Source organism: Pongo abelii, chromosome 19 (genome assembly GCF_028885655.2).
Source record: "Pongo abelii isolate AG06213 chromosome 19, NHGRI_mPonAbe1-v2.0_pri, whole genome shotgun sequence".
Taxonomy (NCBI): domain Eukaryota; kingdom Metazoa; phylum Chordata; class Mammalia; order Primates; family Hominidae; genus Pongo; species Pongo abelii.
In genome coordinates, this window is record NC_072004.2 from 90,331,173 (window position 1) to 90,350,743 (window position 19,571).

Consider the following 19,571-nt stretch of genomic DNA (forward strand, 5'->3'; position numbering starts at 1 on the left):
CCGGACACGCTGCCTTTAAGAACTGTAACACTTACCGTGAGGGTCTGCAGCTTCATTCTTGAAGTCAGTGAGACCAAGAACTCACCAATTTCGGATACACTGGGACCACAGGTGCACACCACCAACTAGGTTAATTTTTAAATGTTTTGTAGAGATAGGGTCTTGCCATGTTGCCCAGGCTGATCTGGAACTTCTGGGTTCAAACAATCCACTCACCTCTACCTCCCAAAGTGCTAAAATGTCCCTTTTCTTTTTTTTTTTTTGAGACGGAGTCTCGCTCTGTCGCCCAGGCTGGAGTGCAGTGGCACGATCTCGGCTCACTGCAAGCTCTGCCTCCCGGGTTCACACCATTCTCCTGCCTCAGCCTCCCAAGTAGCTGGGACTACAGGTGCCCACCACCACGCCAGACTAATTTTTTGTATTTTTAGTAGAGACAGAGTTTCACCATGTTAGCCAGGATGGTTTCGATCTCCTGACCTCGTAAATGTCCTTATTCTTGATCTAAATCTTTAGGGAAATGAGTCATGAAAGTTGAGCCCCTATCATGTAATATTCTCCTCTTTGCTTGTGTTGAACATCCCCACAGGCTCCCTGGAGCAGCTCCTGCTCCTGGCACCCCAGGCTTCCGCCCTGGAGCCACACTGGCCCACAGAGCCCCTCATCCTGCTGCCTCTGGTTCATCTCTGCTGGGATGCCGAAGTGCCCCTCGGCTCTCTGCCTTGTCATTCCTCACCCCGTGTCCTCTTCTGGACCGTCACGGCAAGGACCAGTAAGTCTTTCATGAGGTGGGTGCAGTGACCAGCATGGACAACAGAGGCCGCAGGGAGATGCACCCCCAGGGCATGGCAGGTAGAATCCTGTTGTGTTGGCGCCCTTGGCAGCCTGAGTGTGAGGAGAGCATGGCAGCAGCCAGAGACCCGCATTCTGGGTCTGACTCTTCCCCTCTGTGGGCCTCAGTTTTTCCATCTGTAAAGTGGAGAGAGGTGGCTTGGAACCCCTGGATGGTTGCTAGGCAACCTTCCTGCACCAACATCCTGGGGACCTTTCTGATTGATGCTGAGGGAAGGGAACTGTCTTGAACTCCCTTTGGCAGAAGAAACTGGCCCAGCAGCTTAGGCAATGGAGCAAGATGACTCCAGGGCCCTTCCTCAGACCTGACTGAGAAAACAGAGCCCACTAGGCACCAGCTTACGGAGGGGACTCACCCCTGGGAGAAAGCAGGGCTTCAAATCAGGCTGCCCACGAGCTGCCAGTGGTGATGAGGGACATGGAGACCCCTCTGGGCCTCTGGAGGGCCCTGATGGAGACCCCTCCTGAGGCCCAGAGCCCAGGTAACAGGTGGCAGCCTCCTGGAGTACGTTTCTGCCCATCTCTGGAAAAGCCCAGGTAGGGATTGGTGGGAAGAGAGAACACACATCCTCCTGCCCTCCATAGCTGCAGGCCCTGGCAACAAGCCTGGAGGCTCAGCCATCCTCCTTGCTCAGGGGAACTCTCCTGCCCTAGTTCTCAGCCCTGCCTCTCCACCAGCTCCTAATTCTGGGCTGAGCTAGAAGAGCAGGGTAAAGGCCTAGGGATCCCTGCAAAGATGCACAGCATGGGGTCTCGAAGACACTCCAGAGAACAGGACCCAGGACCCAGGACCCAATCCTCACAAGCACAGAGCAGACCCCCTCCCGCCCCCATCCCCACCCATCCACTCTTCACTCTATCCCCAAAGCATTAAAGGACAAGACAGGCACGATACTGATGGAGAACATTCTCTACAAAAGTGGCAATGAGCCTGCAGGAGGGATTCAGGGTACAGTGGTGGGAGCACAGAGCCTGCTCCACCCCAGTACCAGAAGAACCAGGAAGGGCTGCGGCAGTAAATGGACAAGGAACAGGAGAGAAGGGGCAGCACCTGGGGCTCTGGGAGAAACAAGTCGGCACTTGGGGGTGGCCCCAGTCTCAGGCCCAGAGAACAGGGAGAAGAGCTGCAGTGGGCTCCAGACGGCAGTGGCAGGCAGCCAAGCCCTCAGTGTCCTGCAGTAGGACAGGGACCATCTCCTCCATGCCCCCTACTCTGGGCACGTGTGTGGGAATGGGAACCCCCAGACAGACCAGAAAGAGGCCTTTGAGGGCTCTCTTTCCCCTGCCCCAGCCACGGGGGCCCCAGGAGCAGCTGGGGGCTGAGCCCATGCTCCCAGCAGGAGCTGCTTCCCAAGCTGAGGTCAGGGATGGGGGGCCATGGCTGAGAGCGTGGAGGAGAGCTCCTCTGCATGGGGTGTAAAGGGGCATACACGTGTCAGCGGCTCATGAGGGACTCTCCCACATCTGTGACCTCAGTCTGGCTGGAGAGCTTTGGGGGCACACGTCAGAGGACACATGCTGTGACCATCCTCTGAGCTGGCCTTTCCCCCGGTCTCACCACCATCAGAGGGCTGGGACACGGGTGAGCTCTCCCTTACCCCCGATCCACGCAGAATCATGCAACAGCCCAGTCCCTACTAGACCTGGAGGGAAACCTACCAAACACCACCCAACGTGAGCGTGCACACACGCACGCATGCACACACACACAAACACACACATGCACACACGTGCATACACACAAACATGCACGCATGCACGTGCACACACACGTACACATGTATGCAAGAACACACACGCACACACACTCACCCAAGCACACACCCGTGCTCACACACACCACACACGTACACACACATGCACGCACACACATGCATCATGCACACAAACATGCACACGCACACAGACCTGGTGACCTGGGGACAATCTGCAGTTTAGATTATCCACTTTCTCCAGTGTCCACATCGCAGGACTTACCCACCCCAGGCCTGACACCCAGTCACACCCTGTTCTGCCTGTCCCGGGCCTGGGAGACTGAGGAGGTTGGCGGACACCTTTCTCTAGCCCAGCGCATGCCTGCCAGGCCTGGGGGCTGTAATACTGCAGCCTGTCGGTCTAGCACCTTGCATCTAGCGCCCTGGCCCTCTGGGGTCCCTGGGGGACCAGGCTGCACAACAAAAAAGGGGGAAGCTGGAGGAAGACAGGCCAGGCTCCACCCCTGGATGAGATGGGAAGGGCGTCAGTACTCCCAACCCACCCCAACCTGGCTTTCCAGCTCTAGGCCTTGGCCACTAGGTGAAGGAGGGGGTGCTGGCTATGCTTGGGATGGGGTACAGACTGAAAGTTGGGGCATTTGGCTGAAGAGTCTGGCTGAGGAACTTCCCCTCTGGGGTGGACGGGAGGAGGGGAGGCAGCCCAAACTCTTCCCTTCACAACAATGCAGGAAGTGAGCAAGTCTCTGGCCTGAGCACAAGAGAACGAGACCATCGGGGAGGGGTGGGAGAGGCCACGGCACCCGGGACAGGTGCGCCCTCCCGCATCCACCTCCCACACTCTCATCCAGCTCCCCTGCCCCTGCCCTCCCTCTGCGCAGGCCTCCCCCAAGTCTACATGTCCTTTAGGGCTGCTCAGAATGGGTGGCTCAGGGCCTTCAAGACCCCTCAGAACTGGAGTTACAGAACATTCTCTTGCCCCTCTGGTGCCTCCAGGCCACACCCTCTGCTTCAATGTGCAGACAGACTTTCAAAGGAGTCGCCCCCACTGGTCCTTGCTCCTGGGGAAGGGGGCTGCAGGGCTGGCAACTGTGAGGACCTCGAGACCCCACAATAGGTTGTGGCAACTTGCAATTCAGTTTGGTCTGGGGAGAGGAGCCCCCCGTTATCTGTGGAGGAAGAGACAGAAAGAAACAGATCTCACATGAGGTCCTCCAGAGGCATCATTTTCACCCAGGGCAGCCATCTGGACAACTTAGCCTCCCCATCTCTCGGCAGGCCAATTGTCAGGGATGGGGGACGCCAGCCTATGGGTAACCTCCCCATCCCCAAAAACTCTGAACCAGCCTGCCTCCCCACACCCATCCCTGCCCCAGCCATTCAGGATAAAGGCCATAGATACCTAAGAGGAAATGAGGACAATGTTTGTTGGGCCTGTGGGATGCCATTGGGGAGGGGCCAGGGCAGGGGCTGCCCACAGCATGACCATTGTGGTGGCAGCCTTGGGCAACTGTGACGGCCTTTGCAACATGAACTCTGCCTCCAGGGCTGCTGCTGACCCTCTTGGGAGCATTTGCCCACGTACCTGATTGCAAAGTTCAGGAACAGCAGGTAAAACATCTCCCTGAGGCCAGGCGCGGTGGCTCACGCCTGTAAATCCCAGCACTTTGGGAGGCCAAAGTGGGCAGATCACCTGAGGTCAGGAGTTGGAGACCAGCCTGGCCAACATGGCAAAACCCCATCTCGACTAAAAATACAGAAATTAGCTGGGCATGGTGGTGCACTCCTGTAATCCCAGCTACTCAGGAGGCTGAGGCAGGAGAACCGCTTGAACCCGGGAGGTGGAGGTTGCAGTGAACCGAGATTGTGCCACTGCACTCCAGCCTGGATGACAAGAGGGAAACTGTCTCAAAAAAAAAAAAAAAAATCTGCCTGAGGTCTTGGGCAATTGAGAGGCCCTGCTGACTGCACGCCCTGCATCCAATGGGAGCCACCTTGACCCCAGGCTCTAAAGCCATGCAGACCAGGGATCAAGCCCAGCTCCGTGCTGAGCAGCAGCAGGACCTTGAGGTGAGCTGTTCTGTCTGGGCCTCCACTTGCTCATCGACTGTAAAATGGGAACGATATAATCCACCAATATAGTCCAGCGCACACAGGCTTTTAGGGGGATTAAGCAAGAGGACTTGTTCAAGGGCACAACCCAGCACCTAGGAGGTGGGAGGGCTCAAAAACACCCCAGCTGTGATTCCTGTGACTGGTGAAATTCATTGACACAAAGAGGCCCATTTCCCCACTTGTTGATGTCCCCAAAATCGAGGTGCACTTTAACAGTGATAAGAATGCCTCGGGTCATCATTAAATTGGCAACTTCTTTTTCTGAGCTGGTGGTAAATAAAATAAGGGTGCCTTTTATCATCGATGGCCCCATTTTGATTTCATGAAATACAGTATCCCCCACCCCCTACTCCTGAATAGGCAGATCTGTAGCCCCTCCCCAGGGGCCTTCCAACTCCAGCTCCTCCATCCCCCCGCCAGGCTGGACACTCACAGCTCTGTGTCCTCCAGGGCCGGCGGGCGCTCCATCGCCTGCCGCCGCCTCCTCACGGCCCCCAGGATCTTCTTTCGGGGCCCCAGGGGGACGCTGATGCTGCGGAGGTCGAGGTCAGAGCACAGCATCAGAGCCTCGAGGTCGATCTTCTCCTGCCGCAGGAGGGCGGCAAAGTCCTCCATGTGCAGAGAGGCCAAGAAGGTCTCCAGCGGGCTAGTCTCGGGCTCCAGGTCCTCGTCCAAGCCTAAGTCCAGCTCGTCCCAGGGCAGCTCCTCCTCACAGCGGCGGTCCTGCAGGCTGTTGGCACTGCCCAGGCTGTCATCGTCCAGGCTAGGGGAGCTCTGCAGCCGACCCCGCGGCGCTCCCACCCCGTCCAGCCCCCCATCCTCGCGGCCCAGTCCGTGCAGCCCACTGCTCAAGTAACTTCTGCGGAACACCATGGTGCCCAGGCCGGGGCGGGTAAACAGGGAGTCGTGGCCTGAGTCGGTGCTGACCTCCGAGTGGGCAGGCTCGGCCGCCAGCGTGGCACGGGAGACGCTGTCTTCGTCCGAGAGGAACATGTCCCGGAGAGGGGCTCGGCCCCACTCCTTGGGATTGGCGTAGGTGCCCTGGCGCACGAACATCACGTCGCTGCCCAGCTGCAGGCCCGAGAGCGAGCGGGCGCTCTTGCGCCCATCCTCCGAGACCTTGAAGGTGCCTTCGCCGCCCTGCTTGCGCCGCTCCAGCTTCTTCTGCATCTTGGTCTTGCCCCTGGCCGTGCCGTGCAGCGTGGCCTGCGAGTACGGCAGGTGGCTGCCCAGCGCCAGATGCTGCAGCCGGCGGCTCAGGGTGCTGGACGTGAGGCTGGAGAAACTGAGGGTGTCGGAACGCTCGGCCAGCTCGCGCCGGTAGCGCCGCTCCATGCGTTCGTGGTGCTTACGCTGCAGCTTGGCGCACTCGCGGATGCGTCGCTCCGCCTCGCGGAAGGCCTTGTCCTTCAGCTTGCCCACCAGCTTGGGGTTGAGGCTGCTCTGCTTGGCCGCGATGGAGTCCAGGTAGCGCACGCATTCCATGTGGCCCTTCATGGCAGCCATGTCCAGCGGCGTGTGGTAGTCATTGTCTAGGCACCAGATGTTGGCCCCGAAGGACACCAGGAAGGACAGGCAGTGCAAGTGGCCATTGGAAGCAGCCAGATGCAGGGGTGTGTTGCCCCAGATGTCACACTTGTCCGGGTCACCCCTGTAGGGAAAGCATTCAGGAGGGACGACTGACGAGTCCTGGCTGGGAATGGAGGTGGAGGGAGTGGAGGGGGGAGGGGAGCTTCCCCACTGTCACAGCAACCCCCAAAGGGACCGTAGGCCTGAGATCTCTCCCACTCCAGGAGACCTGCAGGCCTGAGCCACCCAACAGGTGAGCCTAGGGGTGAGCCCGGGGGATAATGGCCTCAGGCGTGCAGGGGGTGGGGTGACAGAGAAGGCGGGACTGGGGCGGGGCCTTCCCCAAGCTAACTGAGGGCTGGGAATCTCAGGGGATGAATATTTGATGCCCTGAGAGAAGGGAGTAAATTATTCACGGGGCCCGGCACAGAGCTGGCCCAGAGCGCTGGTGGGCCAGGGCCGCGTCTGGGTCTCTAGGCAGGCATGGTGGTGAGTGTGGTTGCGTGTGCCGAGTGACCGTAAAAGAGAACAGACCAGTGGGTGGCGTCTGCCGGGCCCCAGCCCAGGGTGAGCGTGTGTGAGGTGTGGGCTTGCGTGTCAGCAGGCAGGGCCCTGTCTGCAGGGAGCAGGGCCAGCCCTGGCAAGACGGAGTGTGAGAGGAGGTGTCGGGCCTTGGCCTGGGCCGGGAGGGGAGTGCGGGGGCAGCCAGGACTGGAGGGGAGGAGGAGGGAAATCAGCTGCCCACGGTCCGAAGCCCTCAATTCCCCAGGTTGCCCCCTCTTTGGTATCCCTGCAAGGCTGGCTCACTTGAGCCTGTCCAGGGACCCCTGACAGCCCCCACAAGCACCCTTCACATGAGACTGTGTCTCCCAGGGCAAGCTCCCAAGACTCCTCCGGAGCTCTCCCTCCCTTGGGGGCCCAGCACAGCACCCCTGCCCTGCGCTAATGAGGCCACAAGACCAACCCCCAGGGCTGAGGGAAGAATCACTCCCTTGTCTCAACAGCTCCCCACACACCCCTTCCTGGGCCTCCCCTCCTGGCGGCCAAGTCCTACAGGCCAGTGTGGGAAGGACCTGCCAGCACCCGACCCACACCCCATCAAACACCAGTCCTGGTCTCTGGAGGAGTTGGAGCTTGGTGTATCCAAGGGGAGCCCTCTTCCCCTCCTCTCATGAGCCTCTCTGAAGGGATGGCAGGGGACAGTGTCACTGTGTGCCCTCCTGGGGTGGGGAGGGGCCAGTCAGCCTTGGCCTCATGGGACATGGTTCAGCTGCCCAGGCTTCGAGGCTGCTCCCACCTGATGCTGGGCCTGACGAGCAGCCCAAGGACAGGGCAAGAGTGAGGGGTCTCCAGCACCTACTACATGTTCAGGCCACAGGCCAGTACCTGGCACTGGGGCCAGCTCAGCCCCTGGCCCTCTCTCCCATGACCTGAGACTTCATATCAACCCTCCTGGGGTGTGCTGTCCACCCCTCATCCTGTCCAGGCTGCCCTGATGTCCAGACCAACCTGACTTCTCTTTATAAAGCCATTGCGGCTGAGGGAGTTGGTCACATTCATTTGACTTTAGCTCCAAGGAACCCATGTCAGTGGCTCTGGTCCTGGAGGTGGCTCAACTGCCACCTCCAGGCCCCTTCCCTGGTGCTGACAGCTGCACTGTATGCCCACCCCCCGCCCAGGACAACTCCAAAGGGAAGGGGAGGGAAGAGAAGCCCCTTCAGAGTGACCACATCACAGCCTCCACCATTGCTTAGCTGTGCCCGGCTGTGGGGGAGGGACTTGGAGAGAGTTAATGGAGTGGCTGAATCAGTGACATTTGGCGCTCTGGACAGTGTCCATAAATCCCCAAAATGAGCAGGTTGAGGGCAAGCGCTGTGTGACACCAGCCTGCCGGAGAACGTGGGTGCTGGCTGGCAGAGCCCTTTGGATCCAAGGCTGGAGAGTGGGCAGTGGAGACCCCTCCCTTTCTAGCCCCCACTGCTGGCCCCTCCAGACTTCCCAACCTTCTCTCCAAGTCTCACTATCCCCTCACTCTTGCTTCCAGGGGGACCCCAGCCAGGGGACCTCTCCCACCTTCCCCTCACTCTGCAGCAACCCCCCATAATCAGGAACCCCCAAATCCCGGTTTCTCCCCTCCTAGCCCCAGATCCAGGTCACAAGTGTTAACAAGTGTCAGATGCCTCCGCTTGGGTCCCCCTCCACGTGTGTCTCTCCCACAAACGCCAGGGTCTAAGAGTCCACCTGTCTGCAGGGGAAGGAGACAGCTCAGAGGAGCGGTGGACGAGGGAGTTTGGGGTGGTCTCAGGGGCCTCAAGGGCGCTGGGTGGGGCGTACTCACCCGCGGCTCACAATGAGACGCAGCGACTCGAGGTTGCCATGGTAGGCAGCCCAGAGAGTGGGGGTCATGCCATCCTCGTCGGGGGCATTCAGCTCCTTCCGGGTGGCCTCCTTGAGGAGCTCCAGGTAGCCATCCCGGGCTGCCCGGTGGTACTGGTCGTTCATGGCGCCCGAAGTGGACGGGGCGGGCGGGGGGCACGGAGAAAGGCCCCCCGCAGGGGTGGGCGGCGGAGTTAGGGCTGAGGCATGAGGTTGGAGGAGGGGGCCGGGCAGGGGCCGGGGCCGCCAGCCCCCGCTGCCGCAGACGGAGGGTGCGGAGCGCCAGAGCCGCGACTACCAAGACATCTGAGCCGCTCACCCGGCGGCGGGGGCGGTGGGGGGGAAGGGGGCGGGGGACGAAATCTCCCGCTGTCCAGGGAGCCGCCCCCGGTCTTCCCCTGGGTCCTAAACACCCTGCATGCACCTCAACACACGAGGGTGACCCACGCAAGGCCCTGCCCTCCTCTTCAAAAGTGCCCACCCCGGGGCCGCGCACTGTGACGCCCAGTCCGGGGACAGTCAGAGGTCTGTCCTCACTAGAGCCTGGGGCGCTGTGGCTCCCTATTTTTCCACCTCTCAGTGGAACGAACCGAGAGCTGGGGAGGAGTGCCGGAGGGCGGGGTGGGGGAGCCGTCCTGAGCCCCAGGACAGTGGACCTAAGAAGGGGCACCGGCACCGACCGCGGTTCGGTCAGCGAGTGGGACGGGCCAGACCGCCGCCGCCTGAACGGAGTCCCTCGACCGCACTCCAGCAGGGGGCGCTGGAGGACCGGCAACGGCTCCGCGCGCCGCGTGGAACTTCGCACCCAAGCCCCGGAGTCCAGCGGAGCGCGGGCCGCCGGCGGGGGCGGGCAGGGCGGTGGGATAGAGGAAAAGGGAGCTTGGATCACTGCGAGGACCGTGGGGGAGAGGGGGACTGGGGTTCCCATCCCGGGCAGGAGCAGAAGAGCACAGGATTCAGGGTGCGCCGCGGCTGGAGGGCGTCAGGGTGCCCGCAGGCTTTTTGGACGTCTCTTGAGCTTAGCTCTCGGGGCTCTGGGCGCCTGGAATGCTGCGCGCCAGGGCGCGGTGGGCACCGGGGGCGGGGTGCCCTCTAGGTGCCGCAGTGCGGGGCCGCGCCCGAGCCTGGCCGCACCGGGGTGACTGAGTGGGGTCGCCTCTCAAAGGGTAAATATGAGTCTTGCCTTATCTGGCTCCAGCGGGCTCTTCCCTAAATTCACCTTGGAGAAAGATGGATCATGTGAGCGGGACTGAGAGCTTTATGGAGCCGAACTCCCGCAGCTGTAAATCACCCTGTCCTCCTGGGTATAAAGCGCCTGTCCATCTCGCCGTGGGAGAGAGGAGACGCTCGCCGTCCCCTGACCCCCAGCTCAGCGCCGGCTCCAAGCCCAGCCAGGTGGGTACCCCGGGCCACAGGGCAATCGGACTTGGGGAGTGGGGACCTTGGAGGGGTCCAACCGGGTGCTGCCGCTTCTCCTTTCTTCCCGTCCAGCGAGAGGGGCAGGTTCCGCGTTTTCTCTTCCCCTTTCCCAGCGCTTCCTCAAGCACCTGAAGCCCCAACCCTGCGGGTCAGGAACTCCCTAGTCCCCAAATCTAGGGATGAGATGGGGGAAGGAGAGCCGTCAGGGGTGACCGGGAGTTTTGTCCGCTCCTCCCCTACAGTGATCCCTCTAGCCTTCTCCAGTCGCCCCCGCCATGTCCGAGGAGCTGGCCCAGGGCCCCAAGGAGAGCCCCCCGGCGCCGAGTGCAGGCCCCAGAGAGGTGTGGAAGAAGGGTGGCCGCCTGCTGTCGGTGCTTCTGGCCGTGAACGTGCTGCTTCTCGCCAGCACGCTCATCAGCGGCGGAGCCTTCAACAAGGTGGCCGTGTACGACACCGACGTGTTCGCCCTGCTCACTGCGATGATGCTGCTGGCAACGCTCTGGATCCTCTTCTACCTCCTCCGAACCGTGCGCTGCCCCTGCGCGGTACCCTACCGGGACGCGCACGCTGGCCCCATCTGGCTCCGAGGTGCCAGGGGAGGTGGGGGTGAGGTGGGGTGGGCACAGCAGGGAGCTGCAGGCTAGGGCTCTCACAGGAGCTGCAGAGCGCAGATTGACATACGAGGGCAAGAGGCTCCCTAGGGAGGACCAGGAGGACCGGAGGGTGAGGTGGGCTGCAGTTAAGGAAAAACAGGAAGGTAAGGAGTCCTGGGGGAGGGATGAATAGACGGATGGAACGGGACCTCTTTGCCCCCGGTCTGAAGATTGGAGAAGGCTGGTTGAGGGATGGCCTTTGATGGAGAGCAGGAACCAGAAGATGGCAGCCACTGAAAGAGCCCAGCCAGGGCCCTTTGCGATATCCACACAGCCCCAAAGAGAGGGGGGACTTTGTAGCAGGTCCATGCATCCACCCACTCAGTCATACACTCATCCTTCCATCCATCCATTCACCTTTCAGTCTGTCTATCCACCTATCCACCTATCCTCCCACCCTCCCCATTGATCCATCCAACAGTGCACTCACTCACCCGTCCACCCACCCATCTAGCCTCGCATCCTCAGGCCTGTCCTCAGCTCGGCAGGCCTTCTCTCCTGCCTCTCTGATCCACCACCACCACCCACCCACCCCTGGTTCCCAGGTGGGCTGGTGCTGTTTGGAATCTGCACCCTCATCATGGATGTCTTCAAGACCGGCTACTACTCCAGTTTCTTTGAGTGCCAGTCGGCCATCAAGATCCTGCACCCCATCATCCAGGCTGTGTTTGTCATCATCCAGGTGGGTGGAAGAGTGTCGCTGTGTGGAAGAAAGGAGCTAACACTTGGCCATTGGGAAGGACCCAACAAGGGCTCAGAGACCTGAGCTCCATCCGCCTCGTATCCTGAGCTATTAAGTAAACCAGGGACAGGGCTATAGAGAGCATCACAGGAGTCCATCAATGTGGAAACACCTCATAATGAAGTAACATCCCAATGTGAGCTTCCACTTGGAGCTCTGCAATGTTATTTCAACCTAAGCAGTGCCAGTAGTTAACACCTAGGAGGTGTGAGTTGTGACAGCCAGCCCTGTCTCCTAGAACGTGGCCTGCCCTTCTTGGGTGCCCATAGGGGGCTTCTGTGTCAGCCGAGGCTCCTGCCAGCTTGGTCCCTCTGTTCTGTATTTGTTTGGAAAGTAGGGTAGCCTGTAACTGGGATTTCTCAAACATTCACTTTGTAGTTGTTGTTGCATAAACAATACTTTGAAAGATCTTCTGATTGAGCTGAGACAGGACTGGGCTTAGATGGGATCAGAATAGCCCCCAGCCCTCTATCATGACCAAAATGGCACCATGGATGATGCCCTCCCCAGAAACATCACCCCTGCTGCCCAGGTTTTCACAGTTCAGCACACGTGTGGCTGTGGTATTTATGTAGTTTTAGTCTTTCGTATTTTATGGGTTTGAAGAATACTCAGGTAAAATGAAAATATAGATATCCCCACATCACCAAATGCCATAGCAGGGATTCACAGGCAGCCAGATGGTAGCAAGGCCTGGTACAGTGACAGAGGAAGAGGATGAGCAGGGGATGTTGTCAAACGAAGGTGAGAAGTCCACAGAGACTCCTTCCACCCTGAGCAAGACCTAACCTGAGGCTGGCCTTGCTCCCAGAAAAAAAAAAATAACTAGATAGTCAAAAATCTACTTGACCCCCATCTCCATACAAAATAAACCCCACCACGAGCAGGGTTTTACATGTGACGTTTTGCAAACCTTTAAAGAATGGAGAACCACTATTTTATACAAACTGTGTCAGAATGGAAAAAGACAGTGCTCCCCACCTAATTTTTTTTCTTTTTTCTTTTCTTTTTCTTTCTTTTTTTTTTTTTTTTAAGATGGGGTCTCACTCTATCACCCAGGCTGGAGTGCAGTGGCGCGATCTCAGCTGCAACCTCTGCCTCCTGGGTTCAAGCGATTCTCCTGCCTCAGCCTCCCAAGTAGCTGGGATTACAGGTGCATGCCACCACGCCCAGATAATTTTTTGTGTGTTTTTAGTACAGATGGGGTTTAATAGAGATGGGGTTTTACCATGTTGGCCAGGCTGGTCTCAAGCTCTTGACCTCAAGTGATCCACCTGCCTCGGCCTGCCAAAGTGCTGGGATTACAGGCGTGAGCCACTGCACCCAGCCTCCACCTCATTCTGTGAAGCTAAAATTAACCTGATAACTCAGTGTAAGGGTTCCTCAGGCGGAGAGAACAAGATGGCGTGGACGTGAGTGTACTGGAGTTTTGTCCATCTATGGAGTAAATGACTCTCACCAATGTCTCTCAATACAGACCTACTTTCTCTGGGTCTCCGCTAAAGACTGCGTTCACATCCACCTGGATCTGACCTGGTGAGAACTGCAGCTCGATGCCTGTGCCCAGTGTGCTGGTGTTCACCTTGCAGGAGAGATTCAGGCTTTCCACCCCGGGGCAGGGCCTCTCCTTATGTCCCCTGGGTGGGGTTGCAGCCAAGCCCTCCTTGCTTTGTCAGGCTGACTTCCACTACCTTGTGGGGCCCTTTCTCCCAGGGGAGGGAGTGGTGGTGGCCCCCGGGAAAACCTCCTAGCCCTGTCTTTGGTGGCATACCAGCCAGGCTGTGTTCCTACCAAAACCAGCTTCCCTGTTCACACAGGGCCTGGCTGCTTTCTCATTTCTCAACATCAGCTCTCAGTATTGCTCCCCAACCTGCCAAAGGGTCACAGGCCTCTTTGTCCCCACCCCCAACCCCAAACAGGTGTGGTCTCATGTTCACACTCACCACCAACCTGGCCATCTGGATGGCAGCCGTGGTGGATGAATCTGTGCACCAATCCCACTCCTACAGCAGTTCTCACAGCAACGCCAGCCACGCCCGTCTCGCCTCTGACCGTGAGTTTCCTCTTAATGCTGGCCCTGTGGCTACCAGGCCTTGGGCCGGGTGCTTTGTGAATTTATAACGTCAGTCTCCCGTGCCCACATGAGGGCATAGAGGCAAAGGAGAGAGCCAGGGACCTCCTCCTGCTGCAGGATCTACCTCTGCAGTATAGGTGTAGGTGACCCCAGAAGGGAAGTATCAGGGGCACCCTTTTATCCTTGAGGCTGCAGCCCAGGACCCCCTGTCCAGTCTCCATCTCACCAAGAAGGGACCCAGGACCAGGTGCAGTGGCTCATGCTTGTAATCCTAGCACTTTGGAAGGCTAAGGGAGGCGAATTGCTTGAGCTCAGGAGTTGAAGACCAGCCAAGGCAAGATGATGAAACCCCGTCTCTACAAAAAAATATAAAAAATTAGCCCATTGTGGTGGTGCATGCCTGTGGTCCCAGCTACTATGGGAGGCTGAGGTGGGAGGATGGCTTGAGCCTGGGAGGTCGAGACCGCAGTGAGCTGTGATTGCACCACTGCACTCCAACCTCGGTGACAGAGTGAGACCCTGTTTCAAAAATTAAAAAAAAAAAAGAGACCCAGACCCAGAATCCAGGAAGAAAGGGCAAGAGTGATGAAGCTGGGAAAAGGGGAAGGGAGGCAGAGTGGTTCTGTGGTGCAAGCATGGATCAGATGGGAGAGCCCCGGAAGGAGGAGAAGGTGAGAAATAATCATGGCATCACAATGGTAAGGGTGGCAATTTACTGAGGTCTGTATGTCAGGCACGGTGCTGAGTGTCTTAAACACTCCATTTAACCCTCAACACTTCCCTGTGAAATGGGTACTCTCCCCATTCCCATGCATAGGTGCAGAAACTAAGGCAGAGAGAGCTTAAGTAGCTCACCCAAGGTCTAGCACTAGCATGCATATGCATCTTTGTTTTTAACCAATATGCTAAACTAAGGAGCAACGGGATCCAGTCTCCAGTCCTCATTCTCTGGACTTCTCTAGGGTCCCCCAATAGCCAGGAACAGACAAGATAAGTAAGACATGCACGCTACTAGCATGGGAGGGTCCAGCAACAGAAAGCATGGCCCCTGCCCTCAGGGAGACCCCAGCCCAGCAAACCTTACAAAGAACCACCCTGCACAGAGAGGACTCCTGAGGGTGCAAAACCAAACCAGGGAGGTGATGGACTTCACATGGGGGCCTGCAGGCTGGAGAGAGGCCTGCCGGAGAAGTACCTGTCCCGGGGTCAGAAGTCAGGCAGTTGGCGTTGACTCTGCCTTTACAAGTCACATCACCACGTTAAGCCTCAGTTTCTTCATCTGCAGAACCAACTGGGCTAGTTTTTAGGATGAAAAGAGACGTTTGCCAAGGCCCAGAGTATCCTACAAACACATTCTGGAGTCAAGTCAAGACTCCTTTCCATGTGGTACAAACAGAAGTGACGGGAGGTCGTGGTGGAGAATTGGGCACAGCAGCTGGCTTTCTGGGCTGAATCAGATGGTAGGGAGAGCTGTGAGGAAGCTTGAACTTTAGAGGTTCCCAAGAGAGCCGCTTTCTATCTCAGGGAGCCAGGCAGGAAGGGATGGAAGGAATGGAGTGGGGTGAAGTGAGCAGCCCTGTGGTTCAGACTGTTCTTTTTTTTTTTTTTTTTTTGAGACAGTCTTGCTCTGTCGCCCAGGCTGGAGTGCAGTGGCGTGATCTCGGCTCACTGCAACCTCTGCCTCCTGGGTTCAAGCAATTCTCCTGCTTCAACTTCCCGTGTAGCTGGGACTACAGGTGCATGCCACCAAGCCCGGCTAATTTTTGTATTTTTAGTAGAGACAGGATTTCACCATGTCGGCCAGGCTGGCCTCAAACTCCTGACCTCAGGTGATCCGCCTGCCTTGGCCTCCCAAAGTGTTGGGATTACAGGTGTGAGCCACTGCACCTGGCCTAGACTGTTCTTACTGAGCACTGATGTGTCCCAGTCTCTGGCACACAGTAGGTGCTCAAGAAATATTTGTTAAGTGAAGGAGTGTGCCACGCCCTGTAAAGGCATGAGGGATACCGTGGTGAATATAGCAGGCATGACAGACAGGGACCCTGCCCTTAACAAAGGTCACAAGCTAGGCTGGGCGTGGTGGCTCACGCCTGTAATCCCAGCATTTTGGGAGGCCGAGGCAAGTGGATCACCTGAGGTCAGGAGTTCAAGACCAGCCTGGCCAACATGGCGAAACCCTGTCTCTACTAAAAATATAAAAATTAGCTGAGCGTGATGGCAGGTGCCTGTAATTCCAGCTACTTGGGAGGCTGAGGCAGGAGAATGGCTTGAATCCGGGAGGTGGAGCTTGCAGTGAGCCAAGATCACACCATTGCACTCCAGCCCGAGCATCAAGAGTGAAACTCCGTCTCAAAACAAAACAAAACAAAAAAGCATCACAGGCTAGGGGTGAGACCTCTCTAGGAAGGCAGGAGGGCAGGCCAGCCCTGTGTCTCTCTCTCCACAACAGAGCATGCAGGCAACCCAGTCGGAGGAGACTCCTGCCTCTGCAGCACGGCCGTCTGCCAGATCTTCCAGCAGGGGTACTACTACCTATATCCCTTCAACATCGAGTACAGCCTCTTTGCCTCCACCATGCTGTATGTCATGTGGAAGAATGTGGGTAGATTCCTGGCCTCCACCCCTGGCCACAGCCACACCCCATCCCCTGTCAGCCTCTTCCGGGAGACCTATTTTGCTGGCCCGGTTCTGGGCCTGCTGCTCTTCGTGGTGGGGCTGGCTGTCTTCATCATCTATGAGGTTCAAGTGAGCGGGGACGGGAGCCGCACCCGGCAGGCCCTGGTTATCTACTACAGCTTCAACATTGTCTGCTTGGGACTCACGACCTTGGTCAGCCTGAGCGGCTCCATCATCTACCGTTTTGACCGCCGGGCCATGGACCACCATAAGAACCCCACACGCACCCTGGACGTGGCCCTGCTGATGGGTGCCGCCCTGGGTCAGTACGCCATCTCCTACTACTCCATCGTGGCCGTGGTGGCGGGCACACCCCAGGACCTGCTGGCAGGGCTCAACCTCACCCATGCACTGCTCATGATCGCCCAGCACACCTTCCAGAACATGTTTATCATCGAGAGCCTTCACCGAGGACCACCCGGGGCTGAGCCTCACAGTACCCACCCCAAGGAGCCCTGCCAAGACCTCACCTTCACCAACCTGGATGCCCTCCACACCTTGCCCGCCTGCGCACCCACCCCCGGGCTGGTTAGCTCCAGCTCCTCAGACCAGCAGGAAGCAGTGGCCATCATCCCAGCCTCCAGAAGTCAGTGGAGACGCCGGTGCCTAAAAGACATTTCTCTGTTTCTCCTGCTCTGCAATGTCATCGTGAGTAGCTGGGGGGAGAAAGGGTGGGCTTGAGAGAAGAGACTGAGGAAGGATGCTCTTGCAGGATTAAGCCCTTAGCTTCCTCTGTCTTGCCCCTGGCCTGCCTGAGAATCTTACAGCTCTCTAGGAAAGGAGCAGGTTCAGAGGGGGCCAGCTGTAGCTTTGGGGCAAATGGCATCTCAGGGCACACAGAGAAAATGAAATCCTAGCGTTCTGGCGTCTAGGCAGCAGATGGAGCTGGAAGGGCCCCAGGGAAGGTTGACACAGAGGCTGGGCAGAGGTGAGAGGGAGCTGAGAGCTGATGTGGAAGGCGGGGTCCTCACCCCCTAGTGGGAGGTGTGACTGCTCCTGGGAACTTGTGACCTGCCTGCTTCTCAGAATAATTGGAACAGCGTCAGGAAGTAGCGGAGAGCAGCGTAAGTGTGAGCAGTCTGTTAGCAGAGTGAAGTGGGATGGAGGGCATCTACAACAGCCACCCCCTCCCTAGTGACTCAGCAAAGATTAAGAACAACAGACTTGGCCGGGCACAGCGGCTCATGCCTGTAATCCCAGCACTTTGGGAGGCCGAGGCAGGCAGATCACAAGGTCAGAAGTTCAAGACTAGCCTGGCCAACATGGTGAAACCCCGTCTCCACTAAAAGTATAAAAATTAGCCAGGCGTGGTGGTATGCGCGCCTATAATCTCAGCTACTTGGGAGGCTGAGGAAAGAGAATTGTTTGAACCCAGGAGGCGGAGGTTGCAGTGAGCTGAGATTGCACCACTGCACTCCAGCCTGTGCAACAGAGTAAGACTCTGTCAAAAAAAATAAAAAGCAACAGACTTCACCCAATACAAATATGTTCTCTGTATAGAAGTACCAGGGCAGAAACACTGGTAATGAAAGTACATCCCAATAGGGAAACACTCCTGGTGTTTCTAGTACAACCCAAGACAGAAATGGCCCAGTGGGGGCTTATTATTACCTCTGATACAGAAACATGTACCTATGTGGGTACATCTCAAAGAGAAAAAAACACTTCTAATGAAGTTTCACTCAATAGAAAAACAATCCTTTCAGCTAGAACCTCCAAGAGAAAAATATCCCTAATATAGAAAATTACTTAATGTGGGTATATCCCAGGACAGAGCAAGAGCCCCAAAGTGAATTCTGCCCCATGAAATCCTACCTGCATGAGGTACACCAGTGGCCCTAAGTAAGAGTCATTCTTAGTGAGGTCCCACTGTAAAGGGCCATCCACCAGGTCATAGTCCCCATAGATGTGGGATGATGCCACGCAGGAGCCTTCCAACACAATCAATTTCACTTAAAAAAAAAAAAGTGGTCATCAATCTCTGACCCTACCAGCAGAATCATTAAGGCCCAGACCTCAGCATGTCTCGGACCGGCTTTGGTACCCGGCTGCTGCCCTCTGGCCCCACCCCCACCTTCCACCCAGGCCTGGCTTATAGGCTAGGGGCCACCTTCTGGGAGGCTATTCTTGCTTCAGGTATCTGAGCCTAAATCACCTCCAGTAGCATCTTCTCCATCTCCTTCATTTTATAGGACAGAACAGGCTTAGAGGGGACTGCGATGTGCCCAAGGATGAAGTTAATCAGGGGTAGGGGTGGGGCTAGCCTAGAAACCTTTGTTCTTTGCTTCTTACCCACACCTGAATCTTCTGAGCTCATAGCCAGAGAGGAAGCAGGATTCCAACTTCCACTTCCTCCCACTCCTGGAAAGGGAGAAGGGGATGAGGGGAGAGCTGGAGGGCAGAGCTCAGGGAGGGCTGGGGTGGGGTGGCCTTCTGTCTGAACCCCAAACCCCCTGCCTTGAGCCTATCTGATTCTGCCACCCCCACCCCTGTGCACACAACTGCCCAGGGCAGAGCTGCTGATTTCTCTGTTTGTACCTCTTCTTCTAGAGAAACCTCTTCTCCCCTCCCCGATCCCACACTGAGGCCCTGCTAAGATTTTGGGAGAGGCGATCACAGGTGGACTCCTAGCCTGGGGATGGCAAATTCAGTTGGGCTCACTTCCTGAGCCCCTTAGAGAGTGCTAGGTCCTGTCCAAAATGCTAGAGCTGCCCATTGACTGACACCCAGCCCTCCGTGTCCACCAAGCTAGAAGGATGGGCCCCCATCTAGCCACGGCCCAGCAAAGCCCACAGAAATGACCCACAGGCATCCATCCAGGCCAGCTCCTGAAATGCTCCTCTCTCCACACAGCTGTGGATCATGCCTGCCTTCGGGGCCCGCCCTCACTTCAGCAACACAGTGGAGGTGGATTTCTACGGCTACTCTCTCTGGGCAGCCATCGTCAACATCTGCCTCCCTTTCGGCATCTTCTACCGCATGCACGCTGTCTCCAGCCTGCTAGAGGTCTACGTGCTGTCCTGAGGCCTCCAACGGAGGCGTTGGGGGCAGGAAGAGGGGGCTCAGCTCATGTGCCTGCTCAGATACCCTCTGGGAACGAATCCCAGCTGATGCCATATGACAGCCCATTTCCTGCTGGTCCCAGAGTGGAATTTTCACAAAAGTTATTTTTCCAGGTTCAATTTTTAAATCACAGTCAGGACAGGCCCATCCACCCCAGTATGACCGTGGGGCATGAGGTGACTGGGGAGGGGAGACCTCTCCTGGCAGCATTTCTAAGACCCAACAAGATCTGGAGGTGCCGGCTCTGGCTCCATCTCTAATCCCCCGCTGGCCAGTCCACTGTCTGGAGCTGGAAACCAATAAACTTGTGATTTACCCCCGTC

General features: G+C 57.5%; 2 protein-coding genes across 4 annotated transcripts; one reads left to right on the top strand and one right to left on the bottom strand.

Annotated features, from left to right (window-relative positions):
• Nucleotides 1-1,737: 1,737 nt before the first annotated feature.
• USH1G (USH1 protein network component sans) lies at nt 1,738-8,952 on the bottom strand. The gene is made up of 3 exons (XM_024235245.3): nt 8,584-8,952; nt 5,110-6,327; nt 1,738-3,730 (listed from the first exon to the last, which is right to left on the bottom strand). The coding sequence occupies exons 1-3, from the start codon at nt 8,745-8,747 to the stop codon at nt 3,727-3,729; spliced, it is 1,386 nt and encodes a 461-aa protein (XP_024091013.1). The 5' UTR covers nt 8,748-8,952; the 3' UTR covers nt 1,738-3,726.
• OTOP2 (otopetrin 2) lies at nt 8,386-19,571 on the top strand. 3 transcript variants are annotated; one of them, XM_063718270.1, is made up of 9 exons: nt 8,571-8,708; nt 9,820-10,016; nt 10,283-10,628; nt 11,239-11,375; nt 12,913-12,971; nt 13,355-13,488; nt 15,959-16,088; nt 16,164-16,833; nt 19,039-19,571. In XM_063718270.1, exons 3-9 carry the CDS (start codon nt 10,316-10,318, stop codon nt 19,207-19,209), a joined length of 1,614 nt encoding a protein of 537 aa, XP_063574340.1. In that variant the 5' UTR covers nt 8,571-8,708; nt 9,820-10,016; nt 10,283-10,315; the 3' UTR covers nt 19,210-19,571. The 3 variants fall into 3 exon arrangements, with proteins under 3 accessions (XP_002827858.3, XP_063574340.1, XP_054391719.2); XM_054535744.2 differs by having other exon boundaries at nt 8,572-8,708; nt 15,959-16,031; XM_002827812.4 differs by having other exon boundaries at nt 8,386-8,708; nt 15,959-16,833.